The sequence below is a fragment of the Colius striatus genome, chromosome W (assembly GCF_028858725.1).
Source record: "Colius striatus isolate bColStr4 chromosome W, bColStr4.1.hap1, whole genome shotgun sequence".
Taxonomy (NCBI): domain Eukaryota; kingdom Metazoa; phylum Chordata; class Aves; order Coliiformes; family Coliidae; genus Colius; species Colius striatus.
The window spans coordinates 34,123,072-34,146,399 of record NC_084789.1 but is presented as its reverse complement, the minus strand read 5'-3'; the positions used below and the strand labels follow the sequence as shown (position 1 = coordinate 34,146,399).

The 23,328-nt window shown below is 46.9% G+C and overlaps 1 protein-coding gene across 1 annotated transcript in view; it reads left to right on the top strand.

The window, feature by feature from the left end:
* Positions 1-3,697, top strand: part of LOC133628421 (tektin-3-like) — a 173,454-nt gene extending 169,757 nt beyond the window's left edge. The window contains exons 3-8 of the mRNA XM_062016573.1: positions 788-827; positions 1,865-2,461; positions 2,732-2,815; positions 2,923-2,991; positions 3,173-3,312; positions 3,472-3,697. Of these exons, the coding sequence (XP_061872557.1) occupies positions 788-827; positions 1,865-2,461; positions 2,732-2,815; positions 2,923-2,991; positions 3,173-3,312; positions 3,472-3,697 (1,156 nt within the window). The remainder of the gene's footprint in view (positions 1-787; positions 828-1,864; positions 2,462-2,731; positions 2,816-2,922; positions 2,992-3,172; positions 3,313-3,471) is intronic.
* The last annotated feature ends 19,631 nt before the right edge of the window (positions 3,698-23,328 follow it).

The following is a 23,328-nucleotide window of genomic DNA, read 5'->3' as shown; positions in this document are numbered from 1 at the left end:
GTACTTTGCAGAATTAATTGTTCCTTAGACTTTCAGGGAAATCGGAAACAGCGTTGTTGGGAGTCTATGGGCAGAAGTCCCACCTGGCCGTGAATTCAGCTTCTCACCTGCTGTTTCAGTGCATCCTGAATTCTGCAGAGGCTGTTCACGCTGTCTGCGGACACCCAGGTACTGATCACCTGGGCAGCCAGAGTTGAACTAGCAGTTCTAAGAAAGATCTTGAGAGTTTGAAAGAAAGATGTTCAAAAGAAAGCCAAGTTGGCATGGAATTACCCGATTCCAGCAATTATTTACTGAAGCACAACTTCTCTGCGAGATCTAGGTACAGGGCACGTAACTCCCATTCTAGGACCAGCAACTTTCATAAATTGCCAACTCACAAAAATTTCTCTGCCCCTGATGCGCTTGCGGACTTTAATTTGTGAGATTTTTGAGATATCCTGAATTAGTTGCTGGGACTTATCTTTATTCATTATACAAAACCACTGGACTGGAACCTACTCAGAATTCTCCACCTGTCTGTAGGCAGTGTAAAAATCTATTTTGATGGCCTTGTTCATTGTGGTGAGAAATTCCAGTGCCCAATGCAGTCTAATTGCTCCCTCACAGAGAGAGCAACTCCATCTCCTTGAGAAGGGGAGAGTGAGGAGAGGCCAGGAGCAGGTTGCCCATTCCTGCATCCAGCCGCCCTCTCGGCTGCCGGGACTGGCCCACGCAGAATGAGGTAACAGAGCCCCCTGCGCCCCTGGCTACGCTCCCTGGGCCTGTGTCCCCGTGTTCCTGACAGGGCCACATTGGCCGTGGGGCCACTGAGCCGACAGCACACGGTGAGCAGCAGCTCCCGGGCACCGCCAGCCCCCCGGGCTGAGCCAGGCTGGGAGCAGCAGGGACGGGACGGGTTCGGGGAAGGACACGTCCCTGCAACACGGCAGCTGCCTGCAACTGCCGCAGGGACTTTCTGTGCCAGGGGCTGACACCTGTACCCACACAAGAGCTTCATGCCCAGCTCAGCAGACCCTCCTGGCCGTTTGCCCTCAGCTGGAGTGTGTTGGGTACATTTGGTGGCCCTCTGCTCAGAAGGGGCTGAGAACCTCCACCTGGAAAGAGAAAGAGCCCCCAGAGTGCCATAGGCAGCTCTCAGGAGCTCAGTCTTTCTGTGTGGTCTTTCCTCCCAGGGTTACTGCAAGGCTGCTGTTTACAAGACGCTCTGACAAGGCTGTGGGATCTCTCCCTTCCAAGCATGTTCCCTTGGCGTCAGGTGAGCCACAGACCGGTTTTCTTCCTTTGAGATCAAGAGATGGCTGTTCTGGGGGAGGAGGGGGTGGGTTGGTCACCTGTGGGCCCCGTCCTGCAAAGCTCAGCTCCCCTGCAGAGTCCTCAGCCCAGCATTTCATGCTGTGAAGACAGAGAGGATGAGGATGGAGTCCCTGGCCCACAGCTGGTGCTGAGCTGGGAGCGGCTGTGTCTTCACAGCCCTCGGGGCTGGCAATGGAGCTTTTCAAGTGAAAATGATCCCTGGAGGCCTCTGAGGTCAGCAGATACGCCAGCCAAAAGAAAGAGATGGGCAGTGGAGGAAGGGCAAGTGCACTTGCCCTGGACTGACAGATTGAAGGAAGATGAAGGCCCGGTGTCAGTCCTTCTCCTCAGCAGCCGTGGTTTGCTCCTCTGACCTGGTGCTGGATCCCAGCCCCACAGTCCAACCCTGACTTAGGCAAACGCTTGGGGAGGGATTTGTTTTCAAGGGCTTTAGCACAGGCCACGTGTGGGTGCCGTGTGCGTCGCCGTTTGTGCTCTCAGCTGTTGCTGTCAGGCAAGTGCAGGAGCTGACTGAGGGAAGTTGTCTTCTCCCGTCTCCTCTGTGCAGGACACGTCCCGGAAGAGAACGGACCTGCTTGGCTCTCCCTTAACCGCCACATCCGCTTACCCCAAGTCAACTCCTGCCCGCTTTCTGCCTGCCATCAGCCCCATGGCTTCGAGCTACAAGAACCGTGCTCCTCGCTACGCCGTGCTGCAGAGCTACGGCCTCCCCTGGATGCCCAGAGCCTACTATAAGGCCGCTGCCACCCACCCCACTCTGGCTCCCTTGTCTGGCACCTGCCAGGGCTTGAGCCCCAGCGAGATGCTGCCTTCTGTGTCAAACAGAACGGCGCTTTTCACCCGCTACAGCCCCGGCGACTGGTACCGCTCCAACCAGAGCAACTACCACGAGGCGGAGACGTCCCGGCGCAAGGCAGAGCTGCTGACGGCTGATACCTCCCGCCTGGTGCAGGAAAAATACCAACAGACCAGCAAGAGCCAGGCAGACAATACAAAGAAGCTGGGGCAGCGAGTCAGCGACATTGAGTTTTGGAAGGCGGAGCTCTGCCATGAGCTGGCAGAGATCATCAAGGAGAGCGATGCCCTGAGAGAGATGAAGGCACGGCTGGAGAGAGCTCTGGCCGAGACAGAGGCCCCTCTCCAGGTGAGCACCTTGTGCGTGGGCCGCAAGCTGTAGTCCACTGCTGCCGCTGCACCAGGGACACGTGTGTTCTCTCCTGGGGCTTTCATGCTGCCGCTGCATGAAACGAGCTCTGCCGCCCATTAGTCGTGGCCTAAACTGGCTGCCCAGGGCGCTGCTTGCCCTTGTCCTCGTCTCTGTGTCCACCTCCCCTTTCTTGTCTGTCCTGTCCTGAGCCGGGCAGCATCCCTGCGGGAAGCCCTGCTGCCGGCACCAACGGCCTCTCCCCAACAGGTTGGTCGGGAGTGCCTCCTGCAGCGGGAGAAGAGAATGGGCATCGACCTTGTCCATGATGAGGTGGAGAAAGAGCTTTTAACAGTAAGTCTGGACGCAGATCCCACCTTCCAGTTGAGGTCAGCAGAGCTGTCAGCCGTGATGCTGGAGCATGGCCTCTGATGGCTTGTGCTTTGTCTCTCTCTTCCCAGGAAGTGGATGGCATCAGGGCCTGCCAGGAGAGGATACGGCTATTCCTGGAGAAGGCAAAAGCCCAGCTCATGTAAGGAGGAGCCCCATATCTCCCTGGGGAGCGGGCAGTGATGTTGGTGGGAGCACAGAGCTGCCCGGGAGGGATGGAGGGGGGGGTGGGAGGAAGGGAGAAAGGGAGCTGCGTGGCCATGGGAAGGGGAGGAGACCGTCCCACCCACACGTGGCCACCACGGCTGTGGGCGGCCCAACACGACCAACTGGGCGGCCCAGCACGAGCTGGAGAAGGACCTGGCCAACAAGCAGGCAGCCCGCCGCATCAACGACAAGTGCCACCAGCTGAGGAACTGCTCCGACGGCATCAGCTACTACCACGGGGTGCAGCGGGTGGATGCCAACTGAGTGCGCGCCTCGCAGCGCTGGCACCCGGCCGTCCCGGGATGCTCGGTGCCGCTCCCTTTCCCCGACAGGAAAGGCCACCAGGGAAGGCTGTGTCTGTGCAGGGCCTGGCCCTCCCAGCACGGGCTGACCGCGGGCCTCTCCTTTCCCCCCACCAGCATCTCCGTGCCCGAGTCGTGGGCCAAGTTCAGCGACGACAACATCCTCCAGTCGCAGAGAGAGCGGGTGACCTCCGCCCAGCTGCGGGACACCATTGAGAACCTGATGGAGGTGACAGCCACCGAGATGCGGTGCCAGTTCAACAGGGTGAACGTGGCCCTCACCAACCGCATCGCCGAAATGCCAAGAACAAGCTTCGGGCCCACCTGGCCAAGGTAGCCCAACCCCTCCCTGTGTGTGTGACGCCCTCACCTCCCTGGGACACCGACCACCCTCCACGCAGACCTGGCCCGGGAAGAGGTCAATCCCACTCACTTGGACTGCTCATGTCCCATTGAAAATATATATGCTGTCGCTTAAGTTATACCACTGCGTATGGGAGAAACAAAAAACCAGGAAGGCAGACCCCATCCAAAAGTAGTAGGTAGGTCCAATGTAGTCTATCAGCCAGCACTGTGTTACATTTGCAGCTGCTTTCATGTGGGACCTATCTGCAATTCCAGTCACTTGAACTTCTCAACGACCATTGAAAAAATACAGACTGTCAGTCGAAGTTATAACAGTGCGTATGGGAGCTCCAAGAAAGCAGGAAGGCAGACCCCACCTACAGTAGTAAGCAGGTCCCCATGTAGTCTATCAGTATGCGCTGTTTCACATTTGCAGCTTCTTTCCTGTGGGAGCTATCTCCAATCCCACTCACATGTACTGCTCAAATCCCATTGAAGAAATACATGCTTTCCGTTAAGATATAGCACTCCGTATGGGAGCTACAAGAAAGCAGGAAGGCAGACCCCAACTACATTGTTAAGTAGGTCCTCATGTAGTCTATCAGCCAGCATTGTGTCACATTTTCAGCTGCTTTCCTGTGGGAGCTATCTCCAATCCCGCTCACTTGGACTGCTCAACTCCCATTGAAAAAATACAGACTGTCGGTAGAAGTTATACCACTGCGTATGGGAGCTACAAAAAAGCTGGAAGGCAGACCCCACCTACAGTAGTAAGTAGGTCCCAATGTAGTCTATCAGCCAGCACTGTGTCACATTTGCAGCTGCTTTCCTGTGAAAGCTATCTCCAATCCCACTCACTTGGACTGCTCAACTCCCATTGAAAAAATACAGACTGTCCGTAGAAGTTATACCACTGCGTATGGGAGGTACAAGAAAGCAGGAAGGCAGACCCCACCTACAGTAGTAAGTAGGTCCCAATGTAGTCTATCAGCCAGCACTGTGTCACATTTGCAGCTGCTTTCCTTTGGGAGCTGTCTGAAATCCCACTCACTTGGACTGCTCAACTCCCATTGAAAAAATACAGACTGTCGGTAGAAGTTATACCACTGCGTATGGGAGCTACAAAAAAGCTGGAAGGCAGACCCCACCTACAGTAGTAAGTAGGTCCCAATGTAGTCTATCAGCCAGCACTGTGTCACATTTGCAGCTGCTTTCCTGTGGGAGCTATCTCCAATCCCAGTCACTTGGACTGCTCAGGTCCCATTGAAAATATATATGCTGTCGGTTAAATTATACCACTGCATATGGGATCTACAAGAAAGATGGAAGGCAAACCCCACCTAAAGTATTAAGTAGGCCCCCATGTAATCTATCAGCCAGCACTGTTTCACATTTCCAGTTGCTTTCTTATGGGCGCTATCTCCAATTCCAGTCACTTGAACTACTCAACTCCCATTGAAAAAATATATGCTGTCGGTAGAAGTTATACGACTGCATATGGGCGGTACAAGAAAACTGGAAGACAGACCCCACCTACAGTAGTAAGTAGGTCCCCATGTAGTCTATCAGCCAGCACTGTGTCACATTTGCACCTGCTTTCTTGTGGTAGCTATCTCCAATCCTAGTAACTTGGATTGATCATCTCCCATTGAAAAAATACATGCTGGGGGTAGAACTTATAGCACTGCCTATGGGAGCTAAAAGAAAAAATGAAGGCAGACCCCACCTACAGTAGTAAGTAGATCCCCATGTAGTCTATCAGCCAGCACTGTGTCACATTTACAGCTGCTTTCCTATGGGCGCTATCTCCAATTCCACTCGCTTGGACTGCTCAACTCCCATTGAAGAAATACAGACTATCGGTAGAAATTATACCACTCCGTATAGGAAGTAAAGGAAAACAGGAAGGCAGACAAAAACTACAGTGTTAAGTAGATTCCCATGCAATCTATAAGCCAACACTGTGTCACATTTGCAGCTGCTTTCCTGTGGGAGCTATCTCCAATCCCAGTCACTTGGACTGCTCAGGTCCCATTGAAAATATATATGCTGTCGGTTAAATTATACCACTGCATATGGGATCTACAAGAAAGATGGAAGGCAAACCCCACCTAAAGTATTAAGTAGGCCCCCATGTAATCTATCAGCCAGCACTGTTTCACATTTCCAGTTGCTTTCTTATGGGCGCTATCTCCAATTCCAGTCACTTGAACTACTCAACTCCCATTGAAAAAATATATGCTGTCGGTAGAAGTTATACGACTGCATATGGGCGGTACAAGAAAACTGGAAGACAGACCCCACCTACAGTAGTAAGTAGGTCCCCATGTAGTCTATCAGCCAGCACTGTGTCACATTTGCACCTGCTTTCTTGTGGTAGCTATCTCCAATCCTAGTAACTTGGATTGATCATCTCCCATTGAAAAAATACATGCTGGGGGTAGAACTTATAGCACTGCCTATGGGAGCTAAAAGAAAAAATGAAGGCAGACCCCACCTACAGTAGTAAGTAGATCCCCATGTAGTCTATCAGCCAGCACTGTGTCACATTTACAGCTGCTTTCCTATGGGCGCTATCTCCAATTCCACTCGCTTGGACTGCTCAACTCCCATTGAAGAAATATAGACTATCGGTAGAAATTATACCACTCCGTATAGGAAGTAAAGGAAAACAGGAAGGCAGACAAAAACTACAGTGTTAAGTAGATTCCCATGCAATCTATAAGCCAACACTGTGTCACATTTGCAGCTGCTTTCCTGTGGGAGCTATCTCCAATCCCAGACACTTGGACTGCTAAACTCCCATTGAAAAAAAATATGCTGTCGCTTAAGTTGTACCACTGCGTTTGGGAGCAACAAGAAAGCAGGAAGGCATACCAAACTTACAGTAGTAACTAGATCCCCATGTAGTCTGTCAGCCAGCAGTGTGTCACATTTGCAGTTTCTTTCCTGTGAAAGCTATCTCCAATCCCACTCACTTGTACTGCTCAGGTCCCATGGAAAAAATATATGCTGTTGCTTAATTTATAACACTCTGTATGGGAGCTCCAACAAAACTGGAAGTCAGACCCCACCTAGAGTAGAAAGTAGGTCCCTATGTAGACTATCAGCCAGCACTGTGTCACATTTGCAACTGCTTTCCTGTGAAAGCTATCTCCAATCCCACTCCCTTGGACTGCTCAACTCCCTTTAAAAATACAGTCTGTTGGTAGAAGTTATACCACTACGTATGGGAGGTACAGGAAAACAGGAAGGCAGATCCCAACTACAGTGTTAATTAGGTCCCCATGTAGACCATCAGCCAGCACTGTGTCACATTTGCGCCTGCTTTCTTTTTTGAGCTATCTCCAATCCCACTCACTTGGATTGCTCAATGCCCATTGAAAAAATACAGACTTTCGGTTAAATTATACCACTGCTTATGGGAGCTACAAGAAAGTAGGAAGGCAGACCCCACCTACAGTAGTAAGTAGATCCCCATGTAGGCTATCAGCCAGCACTGTGTCACATTTGCATCTGCTTTCCTGTGGGCGATATCTCCAATCCCACTCACTTGGACTGCTCAACTCCCATTGAAAAAATATATGCTGTCGGTAGAAATTATACCACTGCTTATGGGAGCTACAAGTAATCAGGAAGGCAGACCCCACCTACAGTAGTAAGTAGATCCCCATGTAGACTATCAGCCAGCACTGTGTCACATTTGCATATGCTTTCCTGTGGGCGATATCTCCAATCCCACTCACTTGGACTGCTCAACTCCCATTGAAAAAATATATGCTGTCGGTAGAAGTTATACCACTGCGTATGGGAGCTACAAGTAATCAGGAAGGCAGACCACACCTACAGTAGTAAGTAGGTCCCCATGTAGTCTATCAGCCAGCACTGTGTCACATTTTTCGTTGCTTTCTTGTAGGAGCTATCTCCAATAACACTCACTTGTACTTCTCAGGTCCCATTGAAAAAACATAAGGTTTCGGTTAGGTTATACTACTGCTATGGGAGGTAGAAGAAAGCAAGAAGGCAGAGCAAAACAACAGTGTTACGTAGGTCCCCATTTAGTCTATCAGCCAGCACTGTTTCGCATTTGCACCTGCTTTCCTGTGGGAGCTATCTACAATCCCACGCTCTTGTCCTGTTCACATCCGATTGAAAATACAGACTGTCCGTAGAAGTTATACCACTGCGCATGCGAGCTACAAGAAAGCAGTAAGGAAGACCCCACCTACAGTAGTAAGTAGGTCCCCATTTAGTCTATCAGCCAGGTTTTTTTTGACATTTTCAGCTTCTTTCCTGTGGGAGCTATCTCCAATCCCACTCACTTGGACTGCTTTGATACCATTGGAAAAATACATGCTGGCGGTAGAAGTTATACCACTGCCTATGGGAGCTAAAAGAAAGAAGGAAGGTAGACCCCACCTACAGTAGTAAGTAGGTTCTAATGTAGTATATCAGCTAGCACTGTGTCACATTTTCAGGTGCCTTCTTCTGGGAGCTATCTCCAATTGCACGCTCTTGGCCTGGTCAGCTCCTTTTAAAAATAGAGACTGTCAGTAGAAGTTATACCACTGCATAAGATAGCTACAAGAAAGCAGGAAGGCAGACACCACCTACAGTGTTAAGTAGGTCCCCATGTAGTCTCGAAGCCGTCACCATGGCACCTTTGCCTCTGCTTTCCTGTGGGAGCTATCTCCAATCCCACTCATTTGAACTGTTCAGCTCCCATTGAAAAAATATTTGCAGTCAGTTAAGTTATACCACTGCATATGGGAGCTACAAAAAAGCTGGAAGGAAGACCACATTTACAGTAGTAAGTAGGGCTCCATGTATTCTATCAGCCAGCACTGTGTCACATTTGCAGCTGCTTTCCAGTGGGAGATGTCTCCAATCCCACTCACATGGACTGCTCAATTCCCATTGAAAAAATACAGACTATCGGTAGAAGTTATACCACTTTATACGGGAGCTACAAGAAAGCAGAAAGGCAGACCCCACCTACAGTAGTAAGTAGGTCCCTATGTAGTCTATCAGCCAGAACTGTGTCACATTTACACTTGCTTTCCTGTAGGAGCTATCTCCAATCCCACTCATTTGGACTGCTCAGCTCCCATTTAAAAAATATATGATGTCGGTAAAGTTATACCAATGCTTACGGGAATTACAAGAAAGCAGGAATGCAGAACCTAATAACAGTGTTAAGAAGGTCCCCATGTAGTCTATCAGCCAGCATCGTGTCACATTTCTACCTTCTTTCCTGTGGGAGCTGTCTCCAATCCCATCACTTGGACTGCTCAATGTCCATTGAAAAAATAATGACTATCGGTAGAAGTTATACCACTGCGTATGGGAGCTACAAGAAAGCAGGAAGGCAGACCCCACCTACAGTAGTAAGTAGGTCTCCATGTAGTCTATCAGCCAGCACTGTGTCACGTTTGCAGCTGCTTTCCTGTGAGAGCTATATAAAATCCCACTCACTTGGACTGCTCAAATCTCACTGGAAAAATACATGCTGGCGGTAGAAGTTATACTACTGCATATGGGAGCTACAAGAAAGCAGGAAGGCAGACCCCACCTACAGTACTAAATAAGTCCCCATGTAGTCTATCAGCCAGCACTGTGTTAAATTTGCAGCTGCTTTCCGGTGGGAGCTATCTCCAATCCCATTCACATGGACTGCTCAGCTCCCATTAAAAACTACATGCTTTCCGTTAAGTTATACCACTGCGTACGGGAGCTAGAAGAAAGCAGGAAGGCAGACCCCAGCTACAGTAGTAAGTAGGTCCACATGTAGTCTATCAGCCAGCACTGTCTTAAATTTGCAGCTACTTTCCGTTGGGAGATGTCTCCAATCCCACTGACTTGGACTGCTCAGGTCCCATTGAAAAAATATACGCTGTCGTTTAAGTTATACTGTGGGGAGTTATGTGGAGACTTGACTACAGGAATGAGGACATGATAGAATACAGCTGGTTAGGCAGCGAGCATTAAGCGATAAGATATTGGACTCTTTCTTAACGACGTGAGAGCAAGAGAGTTGTATGATAACAGGATGAGAAAACAGGAGCTTAGTTTGGGTTAAGCAGCCACAAGTATCTGGAGTATGTTGAAACAAGGACGAGGTTTGCATCTAACTGGGAACCAATGATGAGCTTAGCTTTCGCAATACATATGAGCCTGATTATTGTATCTATAAAACAGTTCTATCTTTGCAAATAAAGTTGAGATATTTTGCACTACAGGATGGGCTTGTCTGCCGTCGTCTTCAGCAAATGGTGACCCCGACGCAATACACGGAGGACGTGATATACCAACTGGGTGCCACGGCGGAGCGACGAAGGGTCCTATGCAGCAAGGATGGCAATAAGCGTGAAAATTGGAAACACGACGTGCCCTGGGTGACCGTATAGACGAGCCCAGCCAATACGTGCCGCCGGACCTTGAAGGGTTGCAACAGCGCGCTGACAAATAGGTATAGATTTCAAAAAGACCTACCACGGTTGTTAGCTTATGGGTATGCTAAGGGAGTGTTTCAGAATCCACATACAGTGCATGAATTGAGCGAATGGCGTCAATTTGAGGATTTGCTGTGGGAGGGTATCCTGGAGGATGATAAGATAGCTAAAAAGAAACTTTGGAGGATAGTGCACAATGAGTTGTTGCAACATCAGGCAGAAAAGAAGGCTGCTGAGCACACATCAGCAGCACAGAGTAAGAATAAAAACTATGAGTATGACTGGTTCCAAACCACTTCGCTGGGTCCTACCGTTTCAAAAGTAATGCTCCCCCCCCCCGCGTGTAGAGCGGTCAGCGCCGGGAGAGGCACCGACAGTAGTGCCGGGAGAGGCGCCGAGAGCAGCGCCTGGAGCAGCACCGAGAGTAGTGCCGGGAGCGGCGCTGAGGCGAATGATACCAAGAAAAGAGAAAAGTCAGCCAGTCCACGATCCGCCAAAGTTGGCGCCTGACGGAAATGGAGGCGGGACAAAGGGGAAAAGTCAGCCGCCTCGTTGACCACCGAAGATGAGTGATCTACGTGGAGGAGTGGCAGAAATGAGAGCTAGAAGACGGAGTCTGGTGAGGAGACGGGGGGTGGTGCGGCTACGCGGAGTGAAGAAAAAAGTTCTTCTCTACACAAGAGTTTTTACAAAGTCAGAGAGGCGAAGGGGCTTCGAAGCAGAGCTCCCGCGGGAGAGCTGATTCCCATTCGAGCCCAGTCCGCCGAGTTACCCCTGGGACGACTTGCAGGGGAATGCCGAGCGGGCGGAGTCGGGCGGGGGTGCAGCGAAGGATGATCAGAGTAGAGTGGGGGAGCGCGACCCCATGTTTGACTGGGCACCATCGGGCACGAGAGGGAAGAAAAAGAAAACACGGGAGAGAGTAACACCGACTGCGCCGCCGGCGCCGGGGACGGCACGGAGTGAGCCAGACCACCCCCTCCCCGCCCCTTCCATCCGCCGCCGCGCAGCCGCTTCCCGCGCCCGGTCAGTGTCTCTGGAGTGCCCCCCCACACACCGCACGCCGACACCCTAGCCCTCACGGACCGCTGCGCTCATCCTTTCCATCCTCAGTCCCTTGCCTCAAAGAGTGTAAAAACTGTTGGTCGTGATGTTATGCATTTTGCTGTAAATGTGATAATGAATAGGAGTTTTCTTACAGTGGAAACTTTCTAAGGTGGTTTAGGTGTCAGGAATGGAACTTGGAAGAACAGAACATTTTGACATTGAGAAGCTAAAAGGTGGTGTGTGTTTTAGACTCATTGACTCATTTTGGCGTTGAGAAGTCAGTGACACAGTAAAAAAGAAAGAAAAAAGGGTTAAAAAGGTTTATAAAACCTGATCTGTGTTTTAGACTCATTTGTGAAGGATCGTTTATTTTTTTATCAGGAGTAAAAAAAAATGGTTTTAGGCAATTTCAACAACCCAAGCAAAACATGTGGCTTACACTGGCCAAGGCAATCAATCAGTCTACAATATGTTTATCAATGGCCACTCCAGATCATCCTTTTTCTACCTGTTTGGTGGGAGTTCCATCAGATGTGGCACAATGGCCTGTACGAAATGCATTAAAAACAAATCCCTTAGTTAAGGGTAATGGCAAAGTTGACAGCTGGGATTTGATCATTTCATGTTTGCGAATAATGACAACAGAGCCACAGGAGTTAGAATTATTGGGATCTATAAAGATGGACTTTTGTGTTATGTTTAATTTTACCAGCAATACCAAAACATTTGGGACAGAATGTGTATCCCATCCTAGGCGTGTATAAGAACACAATATCTTGTTGCAATTATACTTCACCAAAAAGATCCAGGTCTAGTCTTGTGCCTGTACAGTTACCAAAGGGAATTTTTCTGATCTGTGCGGACAAGGCATGGCCTGGAATATCCTCGAGATTACAAAGGGGACCATGAAGTCTGAGACAACTGACGATCTTGATGCCTTAATACACAATGATTTAGAAACATCATTGTAGAAAACAATTTGTCCATGCATTTATTGGCGAATGTGATGACTATGTTACCTTTGGTCTCCCACAGCAATAATAGCATATTTGCTCCAGGTGTAAGAGTATCTGCTTTATTAACTGAGCTATGCAAATTAGGATAGTGGCCTAACAAACAAAGTAACCAAACCTCAATGACATTAGAAAACTTGATTAGTAATGTAAGTAGTATTAGCCATACAACTTTGCAACATAGACCTGATCGAGATTTTACCTTTAGCACGAGTATAATAACTTTGTTTGTCAGCTGTGCTTTTTTTTTTTTTCAGTGGATAAGAAGAAGCTTACCAGGCATGAGTTGCTAAACTAATGTGCAGATTGTCCTTGAGCTGCTCTCGACTGTGAGAAACGAAGAAGCAAAAATGCATACGAGATAGCAGCTTTGGGCAGGGAGGAGTCTAGGGCAGCGTGTGAAACCGCAAGGCTTGTCACAGAAAACTACAGCTGGCTTTTAAAGAAAGGACCATTTAGAAGTACTATAAACACGCTAGCTTTGCTGCTGATTATAGAAGTCTGATGCGTGTTAGTAAAATTTGAGTTTTTAAAATCAGCGGAGTAGGCTGCCCAGAGGGGTCATGGACATACCAGCTATCTCCATGCATTGAGCCACGGTATCCCTCACACTAGCCAGGGACCGGTGGTCGTTAAATGCACTCATAGCTCAACCGTCTTAGGGAGGGGGAGAGCATGGGACGCAGAAGATATAACGGTCTACTGAGTCTCTCTTGCAGATTGACGTGTTCCTTGGAGTGCTCGCCGTGATGCATATTAAGATGGACTAACTCAACTATTGGCAGGATTGAATAGTGAAGTGGAACACGACCAGCACCTGATCATATCTTCCTGCAATTGGCTCAGTTGGCATATGTGCTGGGCAGACACGCTATGTATCAGACCGTGCCACAGGACACTGGAATCATCGAGCATAGGGAGTGGGAGATGTGGTAGGCGTCTGGAAGATCTCGGGTTGTAACGTGAGAGGTGGAAGGTACAGAAGAGGTGGGCACGGGGTGGAGTGAGAGGAGGTGCTGGTGGTGGCAGATGTGAGCACATGGTGTAAACAAGGGATTGAAGTTTGGCAGATGGATGTCACTCATGTGGCAGAGTTTGGAAGACTAAAATATGTGCATGTAACCATAGACACATGGAGCAAATTCATTTGTGCAAGAGCACAGACAGGGGAGAGGGCCATACATGTGGGGCGTCTTTCATATAGTTGTTTTGCAACAATGGGAATTCCTCAGAAAATAAAGACAGACAATGGGCCGGCCTATATAAGTAGAAGTATAGAACAGTTTATGAGGCAATGGGGAGTTAAACATGTAGCAGGGATTCCCCATTCCCCCACAGGACAGGCCATAATAGAGAGCTAATGGGACTCTCAAATGATATCTTGGTAAATATGGGGATGTTAAAGACCCACATATGAAATTGTTAAAGGCCTTATTTGTTATGAACCACCTGTGTGTGTTTGGGGAACAGAAGCTACCACCTGTAATAATACATCATAATCCAAAGGCACAAAAGAAGAGAGAGAAAGAAATATGGGTTAAATCTCGTGACACTAAAACAGGGATATGGCAGCCTCCAGCCAAGGTATCATACTGGGGACTTGGGTATTTGTGTGTTGATTCTCCCACAGGATCCATTTGGGTGCCAGCCAGGTGGACAAGAGCTGTCCTTGAAGCTGCGGAGATCAAATCATCTGACGGTAAAAAGAACAGGAAGAGATTGCAGAATAAATACACCCTCGTCTTGCGGTCATTGGAGGACTGGCTAACAATCAAAAGACTGAAGGTTATATAACAAAAAGACAGTGAATTTAATGAATAATAATGAGGTGTTTTGTTATAACCATAGCTTTTAATGTAACTATAATAGCTAACAGCTTGATGCATTTTAATCAGCCTAGAGATAATATTTGGATAATCTTTGCTAATCAAACTGGTCAATCATCTCTTTGTGTTAGTTTGGGAAGGGTTACTAATCCTTTTAAAACGTGTTTGATAGGATTGCCCGTATGGAATCTGGAGGAATTTTGTGGACTAGTAGACAATAACCGCTTGTGTAATAGGACAGGGCTGAACACAATTAGCGGTGATCACGATCACTCGGATGGGAAACGTCAATGTGAGATAATTAAGTCCCTTAATACCACATTAGCCTCACCCCCTGAGGAAATAGACATGTTTGGAAGTGCCGATGCAAGCTTTGGTACTAATGGAACTGGTGGAAATTGGATAAGTTTTATGTCATGGGATATCCATGACTTTAATAGAAATTGAAAATATTGGGCCACCTTAGACTCTTCTTTGAAGTCGGAAACGGTATTTAAGCAATTGTATTCCAGCTGTAATGTCTCCGAAGAAATTGCCCACGGTTATATTCTTAATTCGTGGAGAAAGGGCCTGGAACGGAATAGCAGTAAATCCCCCGGGTGGACCCTGTTATTTGGGGAAACTCTCTTTATTCCAACCTAACTTAACCACACTAATGCAGCTTGCTGACCATAATAACAGCTCCCGCAAAAAACGTAGCTATTATGAGTTTGATTGTACTGATACTGGTCCCCCATGATTTTGGAGTGAACTGAAGCAAGTCATAGTTGCCACTCTTTTGCCAGGAGGAGCACGGACATGGATGTGAAGAGGGCATGTTTTGTATGAATCTGTCGGACCATTCCACCTCGATACATGTCAAACAGGGATTGCATCGGTTGAAACAAGAAGAGGGATTAGGACTTGAAGGGTGGTTTAAGGGATGGGGAATAGGCCCTTGGTTGCGAAATGTTATAATTTATGGAATTAACTTTATCGGTATTGTTTTATTTATATTGTTAGTGTTTCCCTGTTTTATAAATTTTATTCAACGGACAATAGAAAGAACTTTTGAGAGGATGTGGCAGGCTAATATCATTTTCCAAAAAAGAAAACGGAGGAAATGCGGTGAGTTTTGTGGAGACTTGGCTAGAGGAAAGAGGACATGATAGAATACATCTGGTTAGGCAGTGAGCATTAAGCGATAAGATATTGGACTCCTGCTCAAGGACGTGAGAGCAGAAGAGTTGTATGATAACAGGCTTAGTTTGGGTTAAGCAGCCACAATTATCTGGAGTTTGTTGAAACAAGGGCAAGGTTTGCACCTAACTGGGAACCAATGATGATCTTAGCTTTTGCAATATGTATGAGCCTGATTATTATATCTATAAAAGAGCTGTATCTTTGCAAATAAAGTTGAGACTTGTTGCACTAAAGGGTGGGCTTGTCTCCCGTCGTCTTCAGCATTATACAACTGCGTAGGGGAGGTACAAGAAAGCAGGAAGGCAGATCCCAACTACAGTAGTAAGTAGGTCCCCATGTAGTCTATCAGCAGCACTGTGTCACATTTGCAGCTGCTTTCCTGTGGGAGCTATCTCCAATCCCAATCACATAAACTGCTCAACTCCCATTGAAGAAATATATGCTGTCGGTTAAGTTATACCACTGCTTATGAGAATTAAAAAAAACAGGTACGCAGACCCCACCGACTGTAGTAAGTAGGTTCCCATGTAGTTTATCAGCCAGCACTTTGTCACATTTGCAGCTGCTGTCCTGTGAAAGCTATCTCCAATACCACTCACTTGGACTGCTAAACTCACATTGAAAAAAATACTGTCAGTTAAGTTATACCACTGCGTATGGGAGCTACAAGAAAGCAGGAAGGCAGACCCCACATACAGTGTTAAGTAGGTCCCCATGTACTCTATCAGCCAGCACTGTGTCACATTTGCAGCTGCTTTCCTTTGGGAGCTATCTCCAGTCCCACTCTCTTGGACTGCTTTGATCCCATTGAAAACATACAGAATGTCGGTAGAAGTTATACCACTGCATATGAGAGCTACAAAAAAGCAAGAAGGCAGACCCCACCTACAGTACTAAATAAGTCCCCATGTAGTCTATCAGCCAGCACTGTGTTAAATTTGCAGCTGCTTTCCGGTGGGAGCTATCTCCAATCCTACTCACTCGGACTGCTCAACTCCCACTGAAAAAATATATGCTGTCGTTTAAGTTATACCACTGCTTATGGGAGCTACAAACAAGCAGCAAGGCAGACCCCACCGACTGTAGTAAATAGGTCCCCATGTAGTCTCTCAGACAGCACTGTGTCACATTTGCAACTGCTTTCCTATGGGAGCTATCTACAATACCAATCACGTGGACTGCTCAACTCCCATTGAAAAAATTCCGACTGTCGGTAGAAATTATACCACTACGAATGGGAGCTAGAAGAAAGAAGGAAGGCAAACTCCACCTACAATAGTAAGTAGCTCCCCATGTAGTCTATCAGTCAGCACTGTGCAACGTTTTCATCTGCTTTCTTGTGGGAGTCAGTTCCAATCTTACTCAATTGGACTGCTCAGCTCCCATTGAAAAAATATATGCTGTCTCTTAAGTTATACCACTGCGTATGGGAGCTATAAAAAGGCTTGAAGGGAGACCCCACCTGCAGTAGTAAGTAGGCCCCATGTAGTCTATCAGCCTGCACTGTGTCACATTTGCAGCTGCATTCCTTTGAAAGCTGTCTCCAATCCCACTCACTTGCACTGCTCAGTTCCCATTGAAAAAATACATGGTTTCCGTTAAGTTATAGTACTGCATATAGGATCTACAAGAAAGCTGGAAGGAAGAACCCACCGACAGTAGTAAGTAGGTCCCAATGTACTCTCTCAATAATAACTATGTCACATTTTCAGCTGCTTTCCTGTGGGAGGTATCTCCAATCCCAGTCACTTGGAATGCTCAGCTCCCTTTAAAAATACAGACTGACTTACTTACTACAGCAGTTGAGCTATCTCCAATCTAACTCACTTGGAGTGCTCAACTGCCATTTAATAATATAGTGTCGGTAGAAGTTATACCACTGCGTATGGGAGCTACAAAAAGCAGCAAGGCAGACATCATCTACACTAATAAGTTGGTCCCCATGTAGACTTGAAGTCAGCACTATGTCACATTTGGAGCTGCTTTCCTGTGGGACCTTTTTCCAATCCATTCACTTGGAATGCTCAACTCCCATTGAAAAAATACATTCTGTCGATAGAAGTTATACCACTGCGTATAGGTACTACAAGAAAGCAGGGAGGCAGATCCCACCTAAAGTAGTCTGTAGGTCACCATGTAGTCTATCAGTCAGCACTGTGTCACATTTGCAGCTGCTTTCCTGTGGAAGCTATCTCATATAACACTCACTTGTATTGCTCAGGTCCCATTGAAAAAATATATGCTCTTGGTTAAGTTATACCACTGCGTATGGGAGCTACAAAAAGCAGGAAGAAAGACCCCAACTATAGTGTTAAGTAGGTCCCCATGTAGTCTATCAGCCAGCACTGTGTCATATTTGCAGCTGCTTTCCTGTGGTAGTTATCTCCAATCCCACTCACTTGGACTGCTCAACCCTGTACCCTTGTACCTACCTGTGGGAGGTACAAGGAAGCAGGAAGGCAGGCACCAACTACAGTGTTAAGTAGGTCCCAATGCAGTCTATCAGCAAGCACTGTGTCAAATTTGCACCTGCTTTCCTGTGGGCGCTATCTCCAATCCGACGCTCTTGGCCTCGTCATCTCCCTTGGAAAAAAAACAGTCTGTCGGTATAAGTTGTAGCAATGCATATGGGAGTTACAAGAAAGCAGGAAGACAGTCCCCATTTACACTAGTAAGTAGGTCCACATGTACTCTGTCACCCAGGACTGTGTCACATTTGCTGCTGCTTTTCTGTGGGAACTATCTCCAATCCCACTCACTTGGACTGTTCAACTCCTATTGAAAAAATACATGCTTTTTGTAAAGTTATAGCACTGTGTATGGGAGCTACAAGAAAGCAGGAAGGCAGACCCCACCTACAGTAGTAAGTAGGTACCCATGTAGTCTATCAGCCAGCACTGTGTCACATTTGCGGCTGCTTTCCGGTGGGAACTATCTCCAATCCCACTCCCGTGGCCTGCTCAACGCCCATTGAAAAAATACAGACTATCGGTAGAGGTTATATCACTGCGTAAGGGAGGAACATGAAAGCAGGAAGGCAGACCCCACCTACAGTAGTAACTAGGTCCCCATGTAGTCTATCAGCCAGCACTGTTTCACATTTGCAGCTTCTTTCATGTTTGAGTTTTCTCCAATCCTACACTCTTTATCTCGTCATCTCCCTTGAAAAATACATTCGGTCGGTTAAGTTATACCATTGTGTATAGGAGCTACAAGAAAGAAGAAAGGCAGATCCCAACTATAGTGTTAAGCAGGTCCCCATGTAGTCTATAAGCCAGCACTGTGTCACATTTGCAGCTGCTTTCCTGTGGGAACTATCTCCAATTCCACTCACTTGGACTGCTCAACTCCCATTGAAAAAATACATGCTTTCCTTATACCCCTGAGTATGTGAGCTACAAGAAAGGAGCAGGCAGAACACAAATTCCGACAGCTCAACTCCAATTGAAAAAATATTTGCTGTCGGTTAAGTTGTACCACTGCGTAAGGGAGCTTCAAGATAGCAGGAAGGCAGACCCCAATTACAGTTTTAAGTAGGTTCCCATGTAGTCTATCTGCCAGCGCTGTGCAAATTTGCAGCTGCTTTCCTGTGGCACTTACATCCAATCCCGGATTTTGGTTTGCTCAGCTCCCATTTGAAAGTTTGGTATTTAAAGTTACACCACTGCCTGTGGGACATTTAATAAAACAGGTACGCAGACTCCAGCTACAGTAGTAAGTAGGTCCCCATGTAGTCTATCAGCCAGCACTCTGTCACATTTGCCCCGTCTTTCCTGCTGGAGCTATCTCCAATCCCACTCACTTGAACTGCTCAACTCCCATTGAAAAAATACATGCTGACGGTAGAAGTTATACCACTGCGTATGGGAGCTACAAGAAAGCAGGAAGGCAGACCTCACCTATAGTAGTAAGTAGGTCCCCATGTAGTCTCTCAGCCAGCACTGTGTCACATTTGCACCTATTTTCCTGTAGGAGCTGTCTCCAATCCGAATCACTTGTACTGCTGAACTCCCATTGAAAAAATACATGCTTTCCGGTAAGTTATAGCACTGTGTATGGGATCTACAAGAAAGCAGAAAAGTAGACCCCACCTACAGTAGTAAGTAGGTCCCCACGTAGTCTATCAGCCAGCACTGACTACATGGGGACCTAGTTAACATTGTAGTTGGGGTCTGCCTTCCTGCTTTCTTGTACCTCCCATACGCAGTGGTATAACTTAACCGACAGTCAGTATTTTTTTCAATGGGAGTTGAGCAGTCCAAGTTATTGGGATTGGAGATAGGACCCACAGGAAAGCAGCTGCAAATGTGAAACAGTGCTGGCTGATAGACTACATGGGGACCTACTTACTACTGTAGGTTGGGTCTGTCTTCCTGCTTTCTTGTAGCTGCCATACGCAGTCACTTGGACTGCTCAACTCCCACTGAAAAAATACAGATTGTCAGTAAAAGTTATACCACTTAATACGGGAGCTAGAAAAAAGCAGGAAGGCAGACCCCACTTACAGGACACAGTTGTTCCCCATGTAGTCTATCAGCCAGCACTGTGTCACATTTGTACGTGCTTTCCTGTGGGAGCTTTCTCCAATCCCACACCCTTGGCCTCGTCAGCTCCCTTTAAAAGTACATTTTGTCGGTAGAAGTTATACTACTGCGTATGAGAGCTACAAGAAAGTATGAAGGAAGACTTTCCTATGGGAGCTAAAAAAAAGCTGGAAGGCAGACTCCACCTACAGTAGTAAGTAGAACCCCGTGTAGTCTATCAGCCAGCACTGTGTCACATTTTCACCTGCTTTCCTGTGGGAGCTATCGCCAATCCCACGCTCTTAGACTTGTCATCTCCATTTAAAAATACATTCTATCGGAGGAAGTTATACCACTGCATATAGGAGGTACAAGAAAGTAGGAAGGCAAACCCAACCTACAGTACTAAGTAGGTCCTCATGTAGTCTATCAGCCAGCACTGTGTCACATTTGCAACTGCTTTCCTATGGGAGTTACCTCCAATCCCACTCACTTTGACTGCTCAATTGCCATTTAATAAATAAAGACTGTCAATGGAAGTTATACCATTGCCTATGGGAGCAACAAAAAAGCTGGAAGGCAGACCCCACCTACAGTACTAAGTAGGTCCCCATGTAATGTATCTGACAGTACTGTGTCACATTTGCAGCTGCTTTCCTGTGAAAGCTGTCTCCAATCCCAGTCACTTATACTGCTCAACGCCCATTGAAAAAATATTTGCAGTCGATAGAAGTTATACCACTGCGCATGGGAGCTACAAGAAAGCAGGAAGGCAGACACCACCTACAGTAGTAAGGAGGTCCCCACGTAGTCTATCAGCCAGCACTGCGTCACATTTGCAGCTGTTTTCCTGTGGGAGTTTTCTCCAATCCAATTCACTTGGACTGCTCAACTCCCATTAAAAAAATAGATGTTTTCTGTTAAGTTATACCACTGCGTATGGGAGCTACAAAAAAGCAGGAAGGCAGAAATCACCTACAGTAGTAAGTAGACCCCCATGTAGTCTATCAGCCAACACTGTGTAACATTTGCAGCTGCTTTCCTGTGGACGTTATCTCCAATCCCACTCACTTGGACTGCTCACTCCCATTGAAAAAATATATGCTAGCAGTTAATCTATAGTAAAGTGTATGGGAGCTAGAAGAAAGCAGGAAGGCAGACCCCACCTACAGTAGTAACTAGGTCCCCATGTAGTCTATCAGCCAGCACTGTGTCACCTTTGCACCTGCTTTCCTGTGGAAGTTATCTCCAATCCCACTCACTTGGACTGCCCAGATCCCAATTAAAAAATGCATGCTTTCCATTAAGTTATATTAATGCGTGTGGGATCTACATTAAAGCAGGAAGGCAGACTCCATCTACAGTAGTAAGTGGATCCCCATGTAGTCTATCAGTCAGCATTGTGTCACATTTGCAGCTGCTTTCCTGAGAGCTATCGCCAATCCCACGCTCTTACACTCGTCATCTCCATTTAAAAATACATTCTATCGGAGGAAGTTATACCACTGCGTATAGGAGGTACAAGAAAGTAGGAAGGCAAACCCAATCTACAGTACTAAGTAGGTCCTCATGTAGTCTATCAGCCAGCACTGTGTCACATTTTCAGCTGCTTTCCTATGGGAGCTATCTCCAATCCCACTCACTTTGAATGCTCAACTGCCATTTAAAAAATAAAGACTGTCGATGGAAGTTATACCACTGCGTATGGGAGCTACAAGAAAGCAGGAAGGCATACCCCACCTATAGTAGTAAGTAGGTGCCCATGTAGTCTATCAGCCAGCACTGTGTCACATTTTCAGCGGCTTTCCTGTGGGACATATCTCCAATCCCACTCTCTTGGACTGCTCATCTCCCCTTGAAAAAATACACGCTGTCTATTAAGTTATCGTACTGCGTATAGGATCTACAAGAAAGCTGGAAGGAACACCCCACCTACAGTATTAAGTAGGTCCCCATATATTCTATCAGTCAGCACTGTGTCACATTTGCAGCTGCTTTCCTGTGGGATCTGTCTCCAATCCCAGTCACTTGGAATGCTCAGCTCCCATTGAAAAAATTTATGCTGTCGATAGAAGTTATACCAATGCGTATGGGAGCTACAAGAAAGCAGGAAGGCAGACCCCTCTTACAGTAGTAAGTAGGTCCATAGATAGTCTATCAGTCAGAACTTTGTGACATTTCCATCTGCTTTCCTGTGGGAGCTATCTCAAATCCCACTCCCTAAGACAGCTCAGTTCCCATTGAAAAAATACATACTTTCTATTAAGTTATAGTACTGCGTATGGGATCTACAAGAAAGCAGGAAGGTAGATCTCCCCTACATTAGTAAGTAGGTCCCCATGTAGTCTATCAGCCAGAACTGTGTCACATTTTCAGCTGCTTTCCTCTCGGAGCTATCTTCAATAACACTGACTTGTACTGTTTAGGTCCCAATTGAAAAAATATATGCTGTTAAGTTATAGCACTGCGCATGGGAGCTACAAAAAAGCTGGAAAGTAGACCAAGCGTATAGTAGGAAATAGGTCCCCATGTAGTCTATCAGGCAGCACTGTGTCACATTTGCACCTGCTTTCCTGTGAGAGCTATCTCCAATCCCAGTCACTTGGACTGCTACACTCCTATTGAAAAAATATATGCTGTCAGTTAAGTTATACCACTGCGTATGGGAGCAACAAAAAAGCAGGAAGGCAGCGTCCACCTACAGTAGTAAGTAGGCCCCTATGTAGTCTATCAGCCAGCACTGTTGTGTGGAGGAATGGTTAAGGGAGCCCAGGCCTTACGGCAGTTAGAAAAATTAGTGTGTTGGTCGGAGGAGCAAGCTAATGTTACTACTGATGTTATTGAAAAAATTGTTGGCAGACCAGAAAAGCCTTAGACATGCCTTATTGCAAGATCGTGCTGCTATTGATTTTTTGCTATTGGCGGAAGGGCACGGATGCCAAGACTTTGAAGGCATGTGTTGTTTTAATCTTTCTGATCATAGTGAATCTATTCACAAAGCTTTGGCATATTTAAAGGCTCACGCTAAGAATATTATGGTGGGTTATAACCCTTTTGATAATTGGCTTCAATCAGCTTTTAGGGGGTTGTCACCTTGGTTGACAAAGTTAATCAAAGAAGGGTTAAGATGGATTTTTGTTATTTTTCTTTTGCTTGTAATATTTAGAATAATATATAGTTGTATTATGAAGGCAGTGCAACGACTGACTCACTCAGTCTTGATTGTGCACAAACAAAACGGGGGAATTGTGGAGGAATGGTTAAGGGAGAATGGACATGGATCCCAGGGTATAATGGGACAAGGCAATCTGAGCTCTAGTTGTATGAATTTAATGCACAATCAAGACCAGAGTCAGAGCCATGGTTAAAGCAGTTGCTGTCGTGTAGATAGCAGTCCGCTTTCTGTTCCCTCAAGGTCGGACTGTTTTCGGCTAAAAGTGGTAAACAACTTTGGGGAAAAAAAAGATGGGAAAATGTGAGGGAACTTGCTTATAGCAGAAACTGCAAGTAGGATGAACAAGAAAGTGAAATTTATTAGCTGCTGTTGCTGAGCTAGCTTTGAAGCTGCTGTGTATATAAG